Source organism: Podarcis cretensis, assembly GCF_951804945.1.
Source record: "Podarcis cretensis genome assembly, chromosome: 9".
NCBI classification, from domain to species: domain Eukaryota; kingdom Metazoa; phylum Chordata; class Lepidosauria; order Squamata; family Lacertidae; genus Podarcis; species Podarcis cretensis.
The window spans coordinates 21,141,338-21,163,120 of record NC_137178.1 but is presented as its reverse complement, the minus strand read 5'-3'; the positions used below and the strand labels follow the sequence as shown (position 1 = coordinate 21,163,120).

Sequence of the window (21,783 nt, the reverse complement as noted above, 5' to 3'; positions counted from 1 at the left end):
AAACTATGGAGGATCTTTATGTATGCAACTACGGCAGCTAGAATTTTAGTAGCAAAAAAGTGGAAATGTGACTCAATTCTTACAAAGCTTGACTGGCAGGTGAAGCAGACAGAATACTTGGAACTTGCGAAAATGACTGGGAGAATAAGAGGAAACTCAAACCAGAAAGTGTGTAGAGAATGGATAATATTTAAAGAATATCTAAAACAATACAGTATTGTGAGAATGCAAATCTCCAGGTCTAGATTGAATCTTGATATTAAGGAAAACTAAAAATGTAGAAACTTTTCTGGATATGTAACAGATATAACAGGAAATGCGTAAAGGTTAAGAATATGTAGAAAGCACCATGAGGTGAATTGGAAGTCAAAAGCATGTGTGATGTTAGACGATGTGTTGTTAGTTAATGTTTAGTTGTCTTTGAGGTCATTGTTTTTGTTTGTCTGTGTTGTTATATGTAAATTGTTTTGCAATAAAGTTACAAAAAAACTATGGAGGATTTGGCTATGAAGCAATCTTAAAATGTAATTATTATGAAGACAAGGAAAATAAAACACAACCGAACCCCCACCCTTTCTTCTGGTTACTTCAAACTCAGGGGTTTGAGGAAAGGCTGGATATAAACGAAAGCTTCTTTTTACAGCCTTAAAATGCGATATTTTCGTTAAAGCAGCCCTTTGTGACGGGAGGGAGTCCGCGAAGACTCTGAAGCGGGCTTTGAAACGGCTGGAGTTGGATGGAAAGGGGCGAGGCCGCCGCCCCGGGCTTTCCTGGCAAGGCAGGCCCGGGCGGAGCGTTAGGCCTGCGGTCGCCATGGCGACGGGAGCGCGTGGTGGAGGCCGCCGAGCAGCATGTACGACCGCGCTCCCCGCGCCTTGACCTTGACCGTCGGCGGCACCGCGTCCCACCTGGGGCCGGGCTGCTACGAGTTGCCTCCGGACACCAAACGGCTCCAAGGTGAGGCGAGCGGGGAGGGGAGAAGCACGGGCGGGCTGGAGGCCAAGGCCCGCTCGGCTCTGGGCTTCCCTCAGGCCAAACTTGGCTTGTTTACCATTGGAGCTGGAGCGCGAAGCCGGTTCATTCATTCATTCATGTTTGTTTCTTGAGATTTATACGCCGTTTGATTGCAACAGCAGCTACCCACGTCAAAGCGGTTTACCAAAAGGATAAACTGGGGTGGAGGGGTGGGTTTATGTGTGGGGATGGGAGTTTGGAAGGGCAGGCTCACTCAGCACGACCCAGAACGTTTCTACTTGGAAATAAATCCTGTTATTGAGTTATTAATTGCTCTGCTCCACTTAATTGAGCAATCGATGCATATTTTTTATTTTTTATCCTAATATTTTTTATTAGGAATTTAAACTGAACATATTATCTTACAACATATCCTTAATTCCCCCCATTTCCGCTCCCCCATAAAACAACCCCCCTCCCCTTCTCCCCTGACTTCCCTCAGTTCCCATCTCTGGTTTCCCTGTAAATGCTATTCTTTGCATGTTACAAAATTGTATAAATCCTTAAGTTATCTAACTGATTATTATCAATAAAAAGTTTGTGAGTGTTTATTCAAAACCTGCCAAGGAGTCCAGTTCACTTTGTTGCTTCTTTAAATACTTTCTAAAAGGTTCCCATTCACAGTTATCCTTGTCTCATAGTTTATGTGTCAAATTTGCCAATTCTGCATAGTCCATCAGTTTCTTTTGCCATAATTCTTTAGTCGGGGTTTCTTCATTCTTCCATCCTTGTGCTATTAAGACTCTCGCCGCCGTTGTTGCATACAAGAAGATGTTTTTCAACTTCCTTGGCAGGTCATTTCCTACAATCCCTAACACAAATGCTTCAGGTTTCTTAACAAATGTTAGCTGAAACATTTTCTTCAATTCATTGTGTATCATTTCCCAAATTTTTAACATTTCATTTCAATCCCACCACATATGATAAAATGTCCCCTCCTTTTCCTTCCACTTCCAACACATGTTTGAGCTAGTTTTGTACATTTTCCCTAACTTCACTGGTGTCGTATACCATCTATACATGATGCACATGATTTTGTTGCGTTTCTAAAGCGAATATCCTGTTTTGCGTTCTGAAAATTTCCCCAAATAAACAGGAGATTTAAATAACAACAACAACAACAACAACAATAATATAGACAGGCATTCCCCATGTTCCGTATCGTCGTTTATTTCCACTTAGGGGATTCCAGAATGTTTTAGACTTTTCAGAAGGGACGTTTATTTAGAAGTAAAACACTTGAGTTAAATCAAAGGTCACATCCACACCATACGTTTAAAGCAGATTTATACTGCTTTAACAGTCATGACTTTTCAAAAGAATCCTGGGAATTGTAGTTTCTTAAGGCTGCTGGGAGTTAGAGCTCTGTTAGGGGTGAATAATGGCAGTTCCCTGATTCTCTGGGGGAAGTCATGACAGCTAAGGTGGTAAAAATGAGCTTTAAATGTATAGCAGTGTGCATGGGACCAAAATTATTCCCAGGTTTTTACAATGTAGCATTTGGCATTCTTTCTTAGTTTGAAAGGTATGACACTTGTACAGAAATTATTCTTGGCACACTGCTCTGGTGAACAAATGTTCTAAAATGGGAAGTGGGGGATAAATGTCCACAATAGGGATCACTCAAGCTTTTAAGAGGAACTTAAAAGGCAGAAATGATGTCCGGGGGGGGGGGGGATTTCAGAAATGTAATGTTTGTCCTGCATCTTAGGCAAGTCAATTGAAAAATTGCACTTGTTTTAAAAACGCTCAACAATTTTGGGGTCTTCCTAAAAAAATATGGCAACCCTATTATGTGCCTCAGGTTCAAAAGAGGGTTTGAGGAACAATTGCAAGACAAAACAATATATACAATAACAGGGACAAATACAGCAAAGCCTTAAATATCATTTGAGCCGCAGCTGCTCAGGTTGTCCTAATGCAATTTACTCAGTCTAGCAGCATGAGGATATTCTATTCAAACCGCTCAGATGCCGATGGTGTTTAAATAAGGTATATCCAGTTTCTCTGCTGTTATTATTGGAATGTAAAACTCTGCACTTGTACAACTCCCAACTCTATAGAGGAGAGCAATGATGTAGTCCATACAAAGAAAAGAAAAGAAAAGAAAAGAAAAGAAAAGAAAAGAAAAGAAAAGAAAACTCAACAGCTGCAGTTTATTACAGTACTGTTGGTTTGGTACATTATAAATAAAAGTGCTTCAGGCATATTGTGCATGGTTACATGAGCAGAAAAGAAACTCTCATTTGAAAGACAACTTGTGTGCTTGGCAGGCAACTGGGCATTGGATCTCAGCAGTCCAATTTAAAAGCAGTGTCTTCTTAGCACTTATTTTTCCAACCCAGGTTTTCTGGCTTCATTATTTAGGATGAGAAAGATTTCTGTATTTGATGCATTCTCAGTGTGAGATAATGGTTAAGGGCTTGATTCCTCAATGCTTGCCACAGTTATCATTTACCCATTTGTGGCATTTGTATTTTCTTTGAACCAGAGCACAACGGCAGGCTTTTAAACACACTTTATCCCAGTGGCACATAAATGGAAGTATATCCAACTCCTCATATATTTTATCATATTTTATTTATTTATTTGTTTGTTTATTTAATTCTAACATGTTTACATGAATTGGATACCAACCATGGCATTAATCAGAATAATACTGTTCCAACTCTTACCCACTCTTTTTGGCTATTAATTCAGAAAATGTGTGAGGGAAAGTCATCAATAGTTTTTCGTAATGAAAGTGCAGGATAAAGGTCCTGTCATGCAAAGGACCACACTAACTCTCATGTAAACTGATTTTCTTCTTCATTGGTGTTGTCATATGCAGCAGAACATGCTAACTTTTCACCTTAGTTTAGAAGGCCCCAACAAATCTAATTCTAGATTTGGCAAATAATGCTGATGTTTATCAATTGTTTATATTGCAAGTATACAGTTTAGAGAGCCTAATGGAAATGAAAGATTTTATTTCTGGTCAGCCCTGTTGAAAGTCTAGGCAGATGCGGTACAGTATTTACTTGTGTTATTTTAAAACTCGTTTGAACATACTTATTTAACCAAAGTTTCCTTTGCTACATTAACTGCTGCTATTAAAAATGTCTCTCAGTTAAAATGTGGCATGCTGGGGAGGGAGGAGGGCTGCTGTTTAAGAACAAAGTCAAAACCTGATTGGTTGAGCAGGAGTTGTACACATGTATGTACAGTGGCGTAGCGTGGGTTGTCAGCACCCGGGGCAAGGCAAGTAATTTGCGCCCCCTAACCCATGGATTTGCGCCCCCTAACCCTAACCCCCAGATGTTGTGCCCGGTGCGGCCGGCCCCCCCTGCACCCCCCACGCTACGCCACTGTATATGTACACAGGCACACACAGTAAATAAAGGGAGTTGCATTGTCATATCCGTTGACATATTTTGAAAAACAAGATCTAACAACTTTTCACCGCTGAATGATGACCTGAAGCAAATTCTAACAAATTCAAATTTCCTCCCCACCCCCCCAGTTGGCTATGCTCCATTTCTTTCTTTCGCAAGTCGTGGCCATGGAAGTATTTATCAGAATGCTGAGAGCGATGTTCCAGGACCGGGATCCTATGAGATTGAGAAAACACAGGTAAAATTATACTGGTTGAATAAATTTGTTATGAAAGGTGGAGTTTGCAGTTATAGAAGCAGTAAGTCAGTCAACAATTTAGTTGGACATGGAACACAATCCATACCCACTTGTTGTTGCTGGTTGAGGGAGACTTAAGATGGTATGTAGGTGCCCACTGGTGAGGCTGTGTTCCAGTGGGTGGAAAGCTACTACTATTGGTAGCAAGCAGAAAGCCCTGAATTGTAGCATTTCAGAGGCAGGATGCTGGCAGCTTTGACTGATCTGGACCCTAAGCCCCATGGATCTACCAAGGGGCTCAGTCCTCAGGCCCCTCGGCTGTACCAGCATAGCAAAATGGTAGGGAGAGCCACCTGCACCCTCCACCCTGTCTGGAGCGAGCCAGCAGGGCTTGGGATGTAGCGGTGGACCTGCCACTCCATACCTCCATGGTGTCAAGTGAGAATTGTATTCAGCCTATTTCTCTTCCAAATTAAAAATGTGTACAAAGAATTATTGTATCCCAGAATGTACTACTGCTGGGTGGTTAGTAGAGATTTAAAAATTCATTTATGAAATGCCTGTCAAATTATTCTACTTTCCCCCCCTCTAGTGGCTCACTGCATGTGGTTCTTGCAGGTGTGGGAGCTAGGTTGAGATTCTTGATATGCTCTGCTAGTACAGAGTGCAGCTTTAAAAGCAGAGTGAATGCACATTTGAACAAGTGATGGAATGCAGATTTTGGAATATGGTATATATTTTAGCAAAGATGGACAACTAAATGAAACTTTTTCAATTCGATGTCTTTATCTGCAAATATCAAAAGAGGATAAAAGAAGCTGATGTGCAGCTGAATGCAATAGAAATAGGTAATTTGGTTCTTCAAAATACATTTTTACTAGATATTTTTGTTGATTGAATTTAAAATGTTCTGAGATGATTGGGGGATTGATAATGCTCAACTCAACAGATAGCTGAATGTTGGGCACTCCTGAACCTTCTCCAGATCAGATTGAAATCCAGGCTAGAGAAGATTTCTAGGCTTTGAGCCATTTTGTTTCTTGGTTGGTTTGGTAGAGGGCTGCTTTGAAGATCTGCCCTCCTCAGCTAAACTTCACGTGGGGTGTAAAAGCATCAGAAGGTACCTTTGGTGTAAGGCAGTCCCCTGTGGAGGTGGTCCTTTGGCTCTCAACCCTCAGTTTCCTTGGGCAGCAGATATTTTAAAGAGCCCGGTAGCAAAGAAATGGATAAACACCTGGGTGTGTGCATGTGTGTGCTTTGCAGGACTGCTTTTGAGAAAACAGGTGTGGGTGGGCATAAAACCCACCATTACAGGAAGCATATATTGTAAGAGTGGGTGGCCTTTTCCATCTCCTATTTTCTTGCGCACAGATCTAAAGAGTAGCCCATTGGCAGACAAATGGGTTTCTTTTTAGAGCCTCAGATTGGGTGACAAAATGAACTGAGTTATTTCCAATTACTTTGGAAAAAATGTGTTCATTTCCAAGTCTATACAAGGGGAGCAGCGGTCAGTTCTCTCATCTAGGCATTATACAAACTGCAGTGCAAAAAGGTAAGGGATAGACATACATTTCTTGCTAATATTCCACAGTCCCTTCCTGTCATCTTTTAGAATTGATACATATTATTTTTATAGGCAATAACCTATATATTACACTTAGGGCAGCAGAATTTGCTTTGGAAGCAAAGAAAATATGAGCTCAGTATATTAGAGATCACAGTGTGATTTGTGCTTTTGTTAATCTTACTTGATATCCAGTATTTTTAATATAAGGAACATTTTGAGGTTTAATATAAAGAATGAGTGGTTTTATTTGTTTTTATTCTGTTTAGGAGTATTGGAGTTATTGTTGTAATATTTGCTTTGTATATCCTGGATGTTTTACTGCCTATATATTTTTTTCCCCAGATTGCCGTGGCTATAAGCAACAAAGCTTGTATTTATCAAATATAACAATATTTTCTAAGATGAAAGTCTTAAATATCCCAGTTAAATCACCTCTGTGAGGTGGCTGTTCAAGTGACAAAACTAGAATGTCTATAAATCACAGTAGTTGTGTCAAATGTCTCAGGATTAGCAATCCTTTTAATTCAGCCAACATGTTCCAATATTGTAGTCAAACTTTCAAGCTACCAAGCCTTGCAGCATATGATTATTTTAATAAACAAGATAAAAAAGGGAAGCAGGAAGGTGTTTTGTCTCCCAAAACAGATGGATGCCAAACAGGAAGGTGTTTGGTTTATTGTGTGCATTTTATTTAAAGTTTGAATGCCAAATGTTGGTTCAACATCTGTGAAATATGTGTGAGCAAAGCTGCTAGAGTAACCTGTAAAAAAGGTTAAAGTAAGTTATCATACACAAGATTGGTTTTTATATGCTATAGGTATTTGTTGGTTCATTAGTTATATGCTAAGCTTGTTCTCTCTGGTGGAAAAAAGAAAGTAACATGGTTACTATCAGTGTTATGCTTAGGTTTTGATTATTATTTTTTAAACAGTAAGGTTGAAACAATTAGTTTTGGGGTTTCTTTTTATTCTAAATGGTTTTTGAATCTTGTTACCTTTTCAAAGCAAACATGTTCACTGCAGCAGTTTTTATTCACTAGCTTTAACTTATATTTGCAAGCAAATGACTTTTAGCATTCTATAGTGTGCCCACAAAGCAGATTTGAATTTGACTGCCCTTTCCACTTTAAAAGGATGAGATGTCTGCATATTTATTTTTTGGCAGGCTGGGAGAGGCAATCTAAAGGAAGTATAGAAAAGTGAGATGGAAATCCTGGTGCAAATATTAGTTTTTACTGGGCTGCTCAAAATCACTAGTAGGTTGCAAACTAGGATGGCATTTACCCTGGGCTCTGAGTTACCTGAAAAGCAGAACACTTTTTAATTTTTAAAAATATTTCTATCCTCTTTAATTTCTTTAGAAAGAAAAGTCTCTAAGTAGCTGAGAAACACACAGTTGAAACCAGTATCAATTCAAAGCAATATCAAAACATAGACAGTCGCAACAATAACCAGCAGCATTAGTAAAACTCCCTACCCTGAGCACAGAATAATAAACCAAAATTGGTCAGCAAATCACTTAACAATACAATATTCTGGCGGTTGGAGGATGGATGGTGGCTAATGGATTGAGGTTGAATCCTGACAAGACAGAAGTACTGTTTTGGGGGGACTGGGAGCGGGCTGGTGTGGAGGACTCCCTGGTCCTGAACTGTGCCCTTGAAGGACCAGGTGTGCAGCCTGGGAGTCATTCTGGACTCACAGCTGTCCATGGAGGCACAGGTCAATTCTGTATCCAGGGCAGCTGTCTACCAGCTCCACCTGGTACGCAGGCTGAGACCCTATCTGCCCGCAGACTGTCTCGCCAGAGTGGTGCATGCTCTAGTTATCTCCCCCTTGGACTACTGCAATGTGCTCTACGTGGCGCTACCTTTGAAGGTGACTCTGAAACTACAACTAATCCAGAATGTGGCAGCTAGACTGGTGACTGGGGGCAGCTGCCGAGACCACATAACACCGGTCTTGAAAGACCTACATTGGCTCCCAGTACGTTTCCGAGCACAATTCAAAGTGTTGGTTTTGACCTTTAAAGCCCTAAACAGCCTCGGCCCAGTATACCTGAAGGAGCGTTTCCACCCCCACCATTCTGCCCGGACACTGAGGTCCAGCGCCGAGGGCCTTCTGGCGGTTCCCTCATTGCGAGAAGCAAAGCCACAGGGAACCAGAAAGAGGGCCTTCTCGGTAGTGGTGCCCGCCCTGTGGAACGCCCTCCCATCAGATGTCAAAGAGATAAACAACTACCTGACATTCAGAAGACATCTTAAGGCAGCCCTGTTCAGGGAAGTTTTTAATGTGTGACATCTTAGTGTATTTTTTGTCTTTGTGGAAGCCACCCAGAGTGGCTGGGGAAACCCAGCCAGATGGGTGGGGTACAAATAATAAATTATTATTATTATTATTATTATTATTATTATTATTATTATTCTGACACAAGTGAGGTATAAAACATCAGCCACCTACCTCCGAAAGCCTCTCAGAATCACAAGTGGAATTCACCCAGTGGAAACAGCCACTCAGGGCTGGCTCTCAGATGCTGAACAGAGTATGTGGGAGGCCACATTTGCACGAAGATGGTCCTTAAGGTACCTAGGTCCCAGGCTGTAGGGCTTTGAAAGGTAAGAGCTAGCAATTTACATTGGGCCTGAAGATGAACATAGTCAATATTCTATCGTAGTCATTGCTAACCTGTTTGTCTGCAAGTGTTCTAGTCCACCAGCTATGGCAGTGACACTTTGGACAAGTGAATGTTTGGACTTTTTTTGGTTTTTGGCAAGGTGGCAGCATTGGGGCCCTTCTGGCTGTGGGCCTGGTACATCTGTAGCTTCTGTACCTGCCTTTTGGCAGCCCCAATGTCATTTACAGTATATGGTGCTGTATAGATAGTGGTGATTGTCGCATTCATGGGCTATTTTGCTTAACCTCTAGAAAACTGTTAAAGGGGGCAAGAGTCCTCAGAACAAAGAGAAGCGTTTCCGAGAGATCCGTGCCGATACTCCTGGTCCTGGAACATATTGCCAGCCTCCTTCAATGGGTCTAGACACCAACAGGATAAAGAAACCATCAAAAATCTCTGCAGCACAGGTACATCAGCATAAAAAGGGATATATTGTAATTTTGTTGTTTATATGAACTGCCAGGACTGATTACTTTTTTCCTATGTGAAGAAGAAGAAATCCCCATGTACACTGAGAAATTTACAGTGATGTCTCTTCTGCTGTAGTTGAAAGCCCTTATATCTAGCTCTGCTACTTGCAGAGGGCTTCAGTGCCAGGCATCAAATATCCACATGATGCTACTTTATTGATTAGGTAGAACAGCAGGATTCTTTCCTAGTGAGGCAGAGCAGAGCAGAAAGATTTTATTCTTTCTTGCCAAAACTCCTGAGAATATTATGGAACTTGGAATGATTTCCACCAGTTTCTTCTGATCCAGCAAGCGGAAGGTCTTTGGGTGTGGGTGTGCACCCAAAGGTTTCTGATTCAGTGTGTGCATTTATTACACTCCCCTTCTTTAGAGGGCTCCCTTCATTTGTCAGAAAGAAGTTGGTCTTGGGTCTGCTTTTGAAATATTTCTATTTTTGGTGGAAGCTGCGATTTTTGAGTAGATTTCAGGGTGTTGGTGAATTTGGAACTCTGCTCCATTTCTGCTGAGTAACCTTCTGTGCCGCAACCTTGCCATAACAGCTGTACTGTATATGTCAAGGATTGTATAGGAGGCTTTTTCAGAATATACGTACAGTGTTGCTTCACACAATGCAGCCAAACATAATTCAGCTAGGCAGAAAATTTGCCATTCGTGTTGTATATGTTTTCTTTTCTTGGGCTCAAGTGTCTTTATTCTTTACACAGCTGATGTCAAGATACAGGAGATGTCAGGCTGGATGACATCTCATTTAAATTAAAAGCATGTAAATCTTATACTGCACACAAGAAACATGTCATTTTGTAAAGAATTCCCTTTAGATTCATGTTCTGTGCCAAATCTGTTAACTATGTATTTGGGTTTGGTGTCTGTATCATCAGTGTGTTTAACTTCAGGACTCTCTCTGGTTTTCTCTTGGAAGTCAGCCCATGTAATCAAAAATATAACATTGCTCCCACTAGAAGTAAGTACAGGTAACTTGCATCTTATGCATATTATACTTGTGCAATTGCAGGTTTTCATGGGTGGGAAATAAATAATTGGAGAGTGGGGGGAAAAATCACTGTTCCTTCTCTCTATTTGTTTATTCTCCCCCGCCTACCTGCTCACACCTGCAGTCACAGGCTTACTAGGCTTTGGGAAGGCAGTGCGAAGGTTCTGGCAGGGTACAAAAATAGTTAAGAAAGAAACCATGGGGCACCCTGCCCTCCACCCCCCAAAAAGGCCAAGTCTGGTGAAGATTGAGTAGCTTAATGGGTATTGAGTTCTGACTGCCTGGAGAAAAATGGAACACTGGAAGCAGTTTGTCTGGTATCCTGAACATAAGCCCTCCCCATTGCAACTTTTTGTTGCAGGCCCCACTTCTTTTTTGTTTGTTTGTTTGCTTACTTGTTGTTGTTGTTTAGTCGTGTCCGACTCTTTGTGACCCCATGGACCAGAGCACTCCAGGCACTCCTGTCTTCCACTGCCTCCCGCAGTTTGGTCAAACTCATGCTGGTAGCTTCAAAAACACTGTCCAACCATCTCATCCTCTGTCGTCCCCTTCTCCTTGTGCCCTCAATCTTTCCCAACATCAGGGTCTTTTCCAGGGAGTCTTCTCTTCTCATGAGATGGTCAAAATATTGGAGTCTTAGCTTCAGGATCTGTCCTATCAGTGAGCACTCAGGGCTGATTTCCTTACTTGCAGATCCTTAAATACGCTAAGCCGCACCCCCCCGCCAGCTGGATTGGCTGGATTGTCTGCCCGGGGGCGTGATGCGGCTGGGACTCCCTGATGATGCAGGGGCTTAGCTACGCCCCCAGCATGCACGGGGAGGCCACGTGGCCAGCCTGCAACACTGCCCCATGAGAAAGTGGAGCAGCCTTACTTTAGTCAAGTGTGCAGAGTCAACAGCTCATAGATTTTCTTAAGCATGTCTGTTGAGAAGTGGAAAGGATACTCCTTTTTAAGGTAAATTCCACTGGACATGAATTGGACAACTGTAATTGTGTTAAGCTGTTAGAAGGATGTACTATATCTGTGACAAGGTATATTGCATTTGTTTCTACAGAAACTTGCAGAATGCATCAAAGTCTTCCGGAAATCAGAGGCTCCCTCTATCCCTTCCCAAGGACAATCATTTGGTTATGAAGAGGCTGCTGATGGCACTCTTTTAAAGCATAATCCTCCTTCAAGAGACACTACTTTAGGTCCAGCATACTATCAGACAAAAGGTGTAAGTAATTATAAAATTTTGCATTATGGGTGTCATGACTTGGACCTCAAGTAGCACCTCGGACACAGAAAGGAACCAGCCAGGTGCTGTGAGTCAACATCAGTGTTAGAGGCAGTGAACTCAAGTGAACCTGAGCTTGACAGCTGGGATCACCTGGAAATCAAGGCTCATTAAGTGTGCTTTGTATCTCCATAATTTCAGGGTCATTGACATCACGTAAAGTTGAACTACGGGTTTTCTAGGTTTGGGATGAAACTGGCTCTGGAGCCTGCTGTGTCTCTGCATCAGTGTGACTGGTTTTTAGATTTAGAGGGTGTGTCCCTGTATAAATTAACATTTTTATCGCCTCTCATAGGCAGGTCGTAAAATTCATTTTTTTGTTCTGCCGCTACCTATTTTTGTTTCATTTCTTGACTCTCCCTGCTTTATCTGATTCTTTGGCATTCTTAGCCCTGCTTACTATTTCTGTCTTTGTGGCTGTGGCACAGCAGTAAAACACATGCTTTGCTTGCAGAATTTTTGTACTTTGGTTCTTGCTATCTCCAGCTGAAGAAGAATCAGGTAGCAGGATACCCAAAATGCTTGAGATCCTGGAGACAAGGGTGCCGGCCCAGGGGAGCGTAAAAATCATGCCTCTCCACTCAGGTTGATAATAATAATAATAATAATAATAATAATAATAAATTTTATTTATATCCCGCCCTCCCCAGCCGAAGCCGGGCTCAGGGCGGCTAACAACATTAAAACAGTGTGACATTATAAAACATTATAAAAATGAATTAAAATCAAAATTGATGGCAACCATAAACTAAAGCTTTGTAAAGATTGCCAGAGGAGGGGGTCAGGCTGCGCCCTGACCAAATGCCAGGTGGAACAGCTCTGTCTTGCAGGCCCTGCGGAAAGATGTCAAGTCCTGCAGGGCCCTTGTCTCTTGTGACAGAGCGTTCCACCAGGTTGGAGCCGCAGCCGAAAAAGCCCTGGCTCTAGTTGAGGCCAGCCTAACCTCTCTGAGGCCTGGGACCCTCAAGGTGTTTTTATTTGAAGATCGTAAGTTCCTCTGTGGGGCATACCAGGAGAGGCGGTCCCGTAGGTACGAGGGCCCTAGGCCGTAGAGGGCTTTGAAGGTTAAAACCAGCACCTTAAACCTGATCCTGTACTCCACCGGGAGCCAGTGCAGCTGGTATAGCACCGGATGAATGTGATCTCTAAGCGAAGACCCCGTAAGGAGTCTCGCTGCGGCATTCTGCACCCGCTGGAGTTTCTGGGTCAGTCTCAAGGGCAGCCCCACGTAGAGCGAGTTACAATAATCCAGTCTGGAGGTGACTGTCGCGTGGATCACAGTGGCTAGGTCAGGGCGAGAGAGGTAAGGAGCCAACTGCTTAGCTTGGCGGAGATGAAAAAATGCCGCCTTTGTTGTAGCTGCAATCTGCGCCTCCATGGAGAGGGAGGTATCGAAGATTACACCCAAACTCTTAACGGACGGTGCTGGCACTAATTGCACCCCCGCAAGAGATGGGAGTTGCCCCCTCAGTCCCATGTCGTCCCGTCCCAGCCAGAGGACCTCTGTCTTCGAAGGATTTAACTTCAGCCGGCTCCCACGTAACCATCCAGCCACAGCCTCCAAGCATCTGATCAGTGTGTCTGGGGCCGAGTCCGGGTGGCCGTCCATCAACAAATAGAGTTGGGTGTCATCAGCATACTGATGGCAGCCCAGCCCAAAACTCCGGACAAGCTGGGCGAGGGGGCGCATAAAGATGTTAAAAAGCATCGGGGAGAGTATTGCACCCTGAGGCACACCACACACCAAGGAGTGGCAGGATGACAATTCCCCCCCAAGCGCCACCCTCTGTCCCCGACCAGAGAGAAACGAGCGCAGCCATTGAAGGACTGTGCCCTGGATCCCCACGTCGGCAAGGCGGTGGTCCAGGAGTTCGTGATCGACCATGTCGAAGGCTGCTGACAGGTCTAGAAGAATCAGCAGCCCCGACCCGCCTCGATCCAGCTGCCTGCGGAGATCATCTGTTAGGGCGACCAGAGCCGTCTCGGTCCCATGACCAGCGCGGAAGCCGGACTGGAATGGATCCAGAGCTGATGTTTCATCCAGAAACCTACCAAGCTGTTCAGCAACCGCTCTCTCAATCACCTTACCCAGGAATGGAAGATTCGAGACCGGGCGGTAATTGGATAGATCTAAGGGATCTAATGATGTTTTCTTTAAGAGCGGGCGCACCACTGCCTCCTTCAGTTCCCCTGGGAATGTCCCGGTGCCAAGGGACAGATTGATGATATCCCCCAGGGGGGCCCGCACCTCTTCTGGACACGCTCTAATCAGCCAGGACGGGCACGGGTCGAGAGGACAGGTGGTGGGCTTTCCAGCTCGGAGGAATCTGTCTACATCAGCTGGGGATATCCAGTCAAAGTGGTCCAATACTGAACCCGAGGACAGTCGAGGGGCCTCCAGTTCCTTTATTGTATCCAAATTGGCAGGGAGGTCATGGCGGAGCAACAAGACCTTCTCCGCAAAAAAGCTCGCAAATGCCTCACAGCTGTGTGTCAAATTGTTATTTAAATTTGGCTGTCCTTCGAGGGACGTTAAAGACCGAATTATACTAAATAATTGTGCCGGGCGAGAGCTAGCGGATGCAATGGAGGCCGAGAAGTAGGACTTTTTAGCGGCCTTCACTGCCATCTCATAGGTTTTCATAAAAACCCTATAAAATGTTCTTGAGGCTCCGTCACGGGCACCCCGCCATACTCGCTCTAGCCGTCTGAGGTCCCGCTTCATTTTCCGGAGCTCCTCGGTAAACCAGGGAGCCCGGTTTCTGCGGGGTCGCAGAGGGCGCTTAAGTGCGATCTCATTGATGGCTGCCAGGAGCTGGGTATTCCAGGCCTCAACAAGCTCAGTCAATGAGTCGCCAGGGGGAGAAAGGTCCCGCAAGGCTTGACGGAATCTATCAGGGTCCATCAGCCTCTGCGGGCGAGCCCAAATTGGCTCGCCACCCAAGCAGGGTGGGGGTGGAACGTCAATCCTGGCTTTCAGAGCATAGTGATCAGACCATGGCACCTTCATCGAAGGAAACATGATCACATCTATACCGACGCCAAAGATCAAATCCAGCGTGTGGCCTGCTTGATGTGTGGGGCCCGAAACAAACTGGGAGAGCCCTAGTGTCGCCATGGAAGACACCAGGTCCAGAGCCTGTGAGGAGGGAGTGGCATCAGCATGGATGTTGAAGTCCCCCAATACCAATAGGTTAGGGAACTCCAAGGCCCAGCCGGCCACCGCCTCCAGCAGGCCTGACAGGGTGGCTGCTGGTGCGCTAGGTGGCCGGTACACCAGCCAGACAGCCAAGCTCACCTCGGAGCCCCACACTAGGCCAACACATTCAATGCCGGGGATCAATGGCGATGGTAGAGCCCTGAAAGAACAATCTTCCCGGATTAATAACACCACCCCTCCCCCCCGGCCCACAGTCCGCGACTGGTGAAGGACGGAGAAACCCGGGGGCGCCATCTCTCGTAAGGTAACAGTATCCCCTTCACGCACCCAGGTCTCAGTCACACATGCCAGGTCAACCCCCTGCGAGGTGAAGAAATCTCACAGGGTGGCGGTTTTGTTGCCTATAGACCTGGCATTGCACAACACCAGTGACGGAGGTGAGTAATCCTTGCTCACCCTACCCTCGTCTCTCGGGATGGGGCGCAGATTGGAAGGGGTACGAGCATATCCGTATCTCGATCCCCTTCGCCTATGACATCTGCCCCCACCGCCATACCTCCCTCGCCCCTCCACAGTAGGAATCCCAAGCCTCATACTTGCCTCCATTTACAGAATATAAAAGCAAACAAACAAAACAATTACATGAAAACAAAACCAATCCCCACCCCACTCCCCAACCACCCCACCCCAACCCAAAATAAATCAAAACAAAATAAAAGTACATGGATAAAAACCACCGCTTATGGTGGTACAACAAAGCAAAAAAATAGAAACAGTTTAAAACATATAAACTGGTTACGAGCCTGTCTGCCTGTCCACATGCTCCCCTGTCCACTCCTCTGGTGGTCAGGTGAGGAATGCAAGCTGCTCTGGGTGCCTTGGCAGAGGAATCCGGTTGCTGGTGTGGGCTGTCATAGCAGGGCACCCCTCCCCAGTTGTCATCGTTGGCAAAGGATAGAGCGGGGCAAGAGCTGAAGGAGGGAAAAGGAAGGAAGGAGGCAAATGGCAAAAGGAGTGAGGGAGGAGGAAGGCAGATAGGACTGATGGAGAGAAGGAACAGCAGACTTGACCCTGATGGCCATGGAGGAAATCATTGGCATAGCATTAAAGGCGATAAAAAGCAATTTTTTCCACATGGTCTCTCCTGGTTTCAGAGGAGACTGATACATCTCATTGCCAAGAGTGCAAGGGACCGGAGGGTAGGTACCAATACATCTCCTTACCTAGGGTGCAAGGGAGCATAGGTACACATCTGCCCAGAGAATCTCTTCCACTCAAAATATATTGGGCTGGATAGATACAATACAGCCCCCTCTTCTTCTTCTTCTTCTTCTTCTTCTTCTTCTTCTTCTTCGCTTTTCATGGCATTCATGCTTGGATTTAACCAAAATTTCTAAAACCATAATAAGCAACCATTGTCTTCTTAAAGTTTAGTTGTAAATTACTTATTTTCAGCTATAAAAGCAACATGCTATGTGGAAAACCATAGTTGCAGTTGCTAATTATAGCTATTTTACAAAATGCTTGCAGATACTTCACTGTATTATAAAGCAGCAATTTCTTCTTTCAATAAGATTGAATAGAATAACATTTCTAGAATAGTGTTTTGTTCAGATATGTTCCCAGGGTGTATTTTCTAAACCTACAATTGATGTTCGTTGAAAGCACACATGTTGCTTGTTAGAAGCTGTATGGAAGTTCTGAGGTATGCAAGCAATCCTTGTAATTTTAAGCACACCTCATCTTTAGTGACAGAACAATGATTTAGAGTTTGCAATTGACTAAAATATGGAATCACTACAAGAATACTTGGAATTCTCCATTTGTTCCTTATAATATGCTTTTTCAGTCAGTGCATTAGGTGGCAGCAGAGTCACTAAAATGAACTACTCGTCTTTGGCATCATAAAACATGGAGTGCATTTTACTTTACTCAAGTTGAGTTACTATGTTAGATGAAGAGAATGAAAAATCAAATCTTTAACCTTTTTAAAAGATTAATAATTCTGTATTGGAAAAGTCATACATGATTCAGTAGATGCATCCATGATTTCTTTGTGTTTATGAATTATGTACAATATTATTTGGCTCCAAATATTATATTTATTTAGCTAAATAGTTGAAATCTTGATATCCAGTAAAAAATGATCTACCAGTTGGTTAACAATGATCTATTTCCATACTTAAACAACAAAACACAATATACAAAACAATAGGCCAGTTATTTAACTACTTAAACAGCATGACCCAAAACAAAATCAGAAACTCAAAAGACTAGCCATAAAGGAGAATCTCTCGAAATCATAGAACATTGAAACTTTTATTTTTTCAAGGAGGGGAGGATGAGCAATCTTTGTTATCTTGCGCTAACAAAGTAACACTGTGACTGAAGTACACTGTAACAATAAAACAATGCTGAAAATAATATTCTAATGGTACTCCTGTACTCAGATGTAAGTGCCATTGCTTTGATTGATTCTTACTTCCAGATAAGTGTGTGATTACAGACTAAGTTGTGTGTCACAGAGAACAGGGGTAGGCAATTTACACAATTTATTGGAGTTAGTGGTATCAGTTACAAAGACATGGACAATTGTAACATTGGTAATCATGAGTAAGAGATTGGGAGCCAGTGTGGATTTCATAGAATCATAGAATCATAGAATCATAGAGTTGGAAGAGACCACAAGGGCCATCGAGTCCAACTCCCTGCCAAGCAGGAAACACCATCAGAGCACTCCTGACATATGGTTGTCAAGCCTGTGCTTAAAGACCTCCAAAGAAGGAGACTCCACCACACTCCTTGGCAGCAAATTCCACTGTCAAACAGCTCTTACTGTCAGGAAGTTCTTCCTAATGTTTAGGTGGAATCTTCTTTCTTGTAGTTTGGAGCCATTGCTCCGTGTCCGCTTCTCTTATATATTTCTTTTCCCCAGCTCTTCAGTACTCCAGGACAAACTTTATCCAGCTTTGACGATGGTTAATCATTGCATCATCACTGATATTAAATAGGTTCTTAACCTGATTTCAAATCCTAGTTAATTAGGGAGCCTGGATAGAAAACATACATGGGGCTAACTTTGAAGGTGACCCGGAAACTACAACTAATCCAGAACGCGGCAGCTAAACTGGTGACTGGGAGTGGCCGCTGAGACCATATAACACCGGTCTTGAAAGACCTACATTGGCTCCCAGTACGTTTCCGAGCACAATTCAAAGTGTTGGTGCTGATCATTTGGTTGCTTGATCATTTTGGTTGCCCTTTTCTGAAGAATTGGTTGCTGTGGGTCTTCGTGTTTTTAGCAACGTTCTCCTTAAATTCTTCACTCAAGTTCTTCAGGGCTTTATATGCTAATAGCAAGGACCGGAAGACCGTTTAAGAAGCCCTCTGGCAAGAGCAAAAGTTAACTTTTTCTTTCCTGGCAGCTCTCTGGATGGGAAAGATGGGGATGGCAAGCAACAAGGGAGAAAAAAGTTGGCAGAGAAAAGGTCTGCACTACCAACTTTTGGCTCCAACCCCACCCACTGCCAGCTTTCGGCCCCTGACAATTACTTCTGAGGGGAATGTAGCCCTCAACAGAAAGTCTAGAACCCGTAAGTGTAATCTCATCTGGAGCACAGAATTGACTTCAGAGTGTGGACAATTATTTCAAGAGGGAATAAAAGAGGAGGATAAACAAGACACCAAAATAGTGAGGTTTACATTAAAGCTACCAGTGTATACTTATAGAAAGATCATTGGAAACCTCCAGCTGTTATAAATAGTGGTGAATGTTGATTAAAATAGAAATGTGCAATGTCTGTTTTGGGAAAGCATATTTCTTTCAGGCACAATGTCTGTGTGCGGAGATTTGATGATGATTACACAAAGTGTCTAGCGGCTGTTTTGCAAAATGCAAAACATTTAATAACTAAGCAAGGTTCCTACCCAAGCATTCTGAGATGTGACAAATAGTTGTTTCCACTTGAGGCAGCGTGGGATGTAATCCCAAATCTGTGTTTTCCACGTTACTCTTTCTGGCTAAGAGCGCTGACACTGATGGATTAGGTAGTGGCGAGAACATGCTGGGAACTACCTGTGCGCTGCAGCACTGAAAGACAGTCCATTAGTGCCAGAATTAATGCACTCTGGGACTTTTAATTCTTCATGATATCTATTTCCATATTTAATTACGGGAAAGTCATAGAAAAAAAGTTTCAAAGCACCTCCATCCATTTTTATTGTCAACAGGAGTGGCGATTAGTAATTCTTCAAGTTATATTGCAATGTTCACTTAAAATAATGCACCTCCTTGCTGAGTTTGCTTCAATTAAACCATATTTTATTTGCTAATGACATAGCAAGTTGACAGCGACCTTGAAGTTGGTATTGTCAACACTTCTTGGCAAAAAGAGCGTGGTGATTTAGAGTTAAGAGTGCATCAATTTATTCTTCAGTCTGCCTGTGTTCTTAAAAGGTTTTTTTAATTCCATTATGCATGGGGTATTTTACCTGAGTAATGTACAGGTTAGTGTGTTAAGTAGCAGTCAATTTATATTATTTTTAATGCAGAGCTTAAGCTGTATATGGAGAAGGAAATAATGTTATTCATGCTTATTGAGTTTGAAAAAGAATAGGCTGTAGTTGTTAAAATTGCCTTTGGATCTGACTCACTAAAGTGTTCTTTGTAAATGTCAAATATATATTGACCTTAAAGTTTCTTCATGGACACTTACAAACATTTAGCTATTGAATTAGAGTTCTGTATTGAAACAATTATTCTCCTGCTATTATGTGAAACTCTAACAAGTAAAGCAAAATATTTTTAAAAGCTATCCTTAGTTTGCAGATATCCAGCTGTTGTGGTTAATTATTAGTTTTTGTAAAGCTAGGAAATTATTATTCACCACCAACAACAAAAAATCAAATTATAAATATTTATGGACTTTTAAATCCTTGATACTATGTGGTTTAATGTACACTCATGGAACAGGGCATGTGTTAAGAAGTTTAATATTTCCAATAAAACTAGTGCATAATAAAACACACTTCCCATAATTAGGGCTTCAGAGGATCTTAGGAGAAAAGATGGCAGAAGTATGCATATGGGAATGAAAATGGCAGGAGCTAAATAGAACTAATGTCTGCATTTCAGTCTGCATTTCAATGTGTCAGTTTGTGGGCTTATCAGAGAAGTCATTTGTGTTTCTTCATTTCATTGAAAAACGTTAAGTGCAATATGTGATATAGAGACTTACTACTCCATTATGAAGAAAGCAATACTGGAAAGTATTAGCCAGTACTAAACACTCTGGATACCAATATTAAACACTCTAATGAACATGGTATGTGTTACATCTAGGCAGATCTGTTTTGTGCCATTTGAAGATAATGTAGAAAGATGGGTGAGGTAGAGTTGGATCAGTTTATATATATATATATAGAGAGAGAGAGAGAACTGTCAGGTTCCAGAGCAGGCAAATATACTTTTAAAATTCAATACTAAAAACAGTTAAAATAAGTTACTGTCACAAGAATAAGGTGGGCCCTGAAAACACATATCTCAGGTGTCAAGGACTAGAGTAAAAAGGTACATATTCATATAGTAGAAACTGTATAATGGGTGCATGGCCAAATGGAAACCAAAATGGCTGCTTAGAACAGAACAAATTTTGCTACAGTCTGCCTGATAAGTGCAGCATTTATTAAAACATCTTATACTTTCTGTCCAAGGAGATGTCTGCGGCAGAATTTTGCTCCAAACAGGGAAGCTTAGTTCTTTGCGTCAAAAGAGAAACAAGTGGAGAAGGAGACAAAATGGGCTCCATCCCTTCTAAAACAGCAAAAAATGCAACTGAAAAAGAAAAAAACCTGGATGCCGTACTTGGGAAGGAGTTTGAAGCAAAACACATCTCCTTAAAAACCATGATTGTGGAAATCTGGGAAGAATTAATGGCTCCTCTGGAAGCCATTATTGAAGGCATTATTATTGGAACGCAAACTAGCACACTGACATCTGTTTATGCACCAAATAGTGGTCTGTTCACTTTTTTTGCAAAAAAACTCTGGCCAAACTGGCAACCCCCCCAAACCCTCCTTAGATGATTTACTAATTGGTTATTTTAATAGGAACATAAAAGGATTAATATGTGAGGATCTGGTTGATTGCCTGTGGGGGGCAATGTAGGAGTGCAAAAGAACGTAAGAAAGGCAGAGATCAACTGAAACTGGTGAGGTTGCTGTGAGAGTGGGGGCTGAGGTGGGAGATGAATCCAGGAGACATGACTCATACGACTGTGTCCCTAGTGTTCTGCTTGCGATCCAGAATAGACTTGCTATTAAACTTCCCCCTCCCCACTCTTAAATGCAGTGAAAAGAACACAAATAGGAGAGAGAAAAATAACAGAAAATGCCCCAGTCTCTTAACATTTGAATTCACTTCAGTTGAGCACACTACTCAAGTATGCCGCAACTTTAGGAAACTTTCTCCAAAATATTACAAATCCCAATAGCTAGAAAAGGGTTCAGGTACTTATGCATTCACTTTACCCACAATTTAAACAAATTTTATCAGGCAAGTTGATATAGAAACACTAAATATGGACATAGGACTCTGGAACAAAATTAAACCCTTCAGTATTATCTCATTACACAAAGAGGTATTTAAAAGCAATCTTGATTGCTAACTGGCAAGTTCTTCATAGTTGTGATTATCCATTTATATACTATGAGAGAAAAAAGTTCTTTCCAGAAACCACTGGATGGTGCTCTAATCCCATTACTGTGAAGTACTAGATTCAGTCGTGGTCCTTGAGACTTTATAGTCCTGTTCATAATAATATTATAAGATGCTTCCCTTCCCTTCTGTTCATAGAGATAACTGACTGTTTTCCCCCTGTGCTTTTCATTCAGTCAGGTCACATTAGCAAGGGACCTGTGGCCCTCTGAGATGTTGTTGGACTCCAGCTTCCATCAGCCTCAGCCAGTATGACCAATGAATGGTCAGGAATGATGGGAGTTGTTGTCTAGTCACAT

The 21,783-nt window shown here is 42.7% G+C and overlaps 1 protein-coding gene across 1 annotated transcript in view; it reads left to right on the top strand.

Moving 5' to 3' along the window:
• The first annotated feature begins 605 nt into the window (after positions 1-605).
• Positions 606-21,783, top strand: part of STPG2 (sperm tail PG-rich repeat containing 2) — a 218,700-nt gene continuing 197,522 nt past the window's right edge. The window contains exons 1-4 of the mRNA XM_079990920.1: positions 606-957; positions 4,517-4,626; positions 9,118-9,273; positions 11,385-11,549. Of these exons, the coding sequence (XP_079847046.1) occupies positions 852-957; positions 4,517-4,626; positions 9,118-9,273; positions 11,385-11,549 (537 nt within the window). The 5' untranslated portion in view covers positions 606-851. The remainder of the gene's footprint in view (positions 958-4,516; positions 4,627-9,117; positions 9,274-11,384; positions 11,550-21,783) is intronic.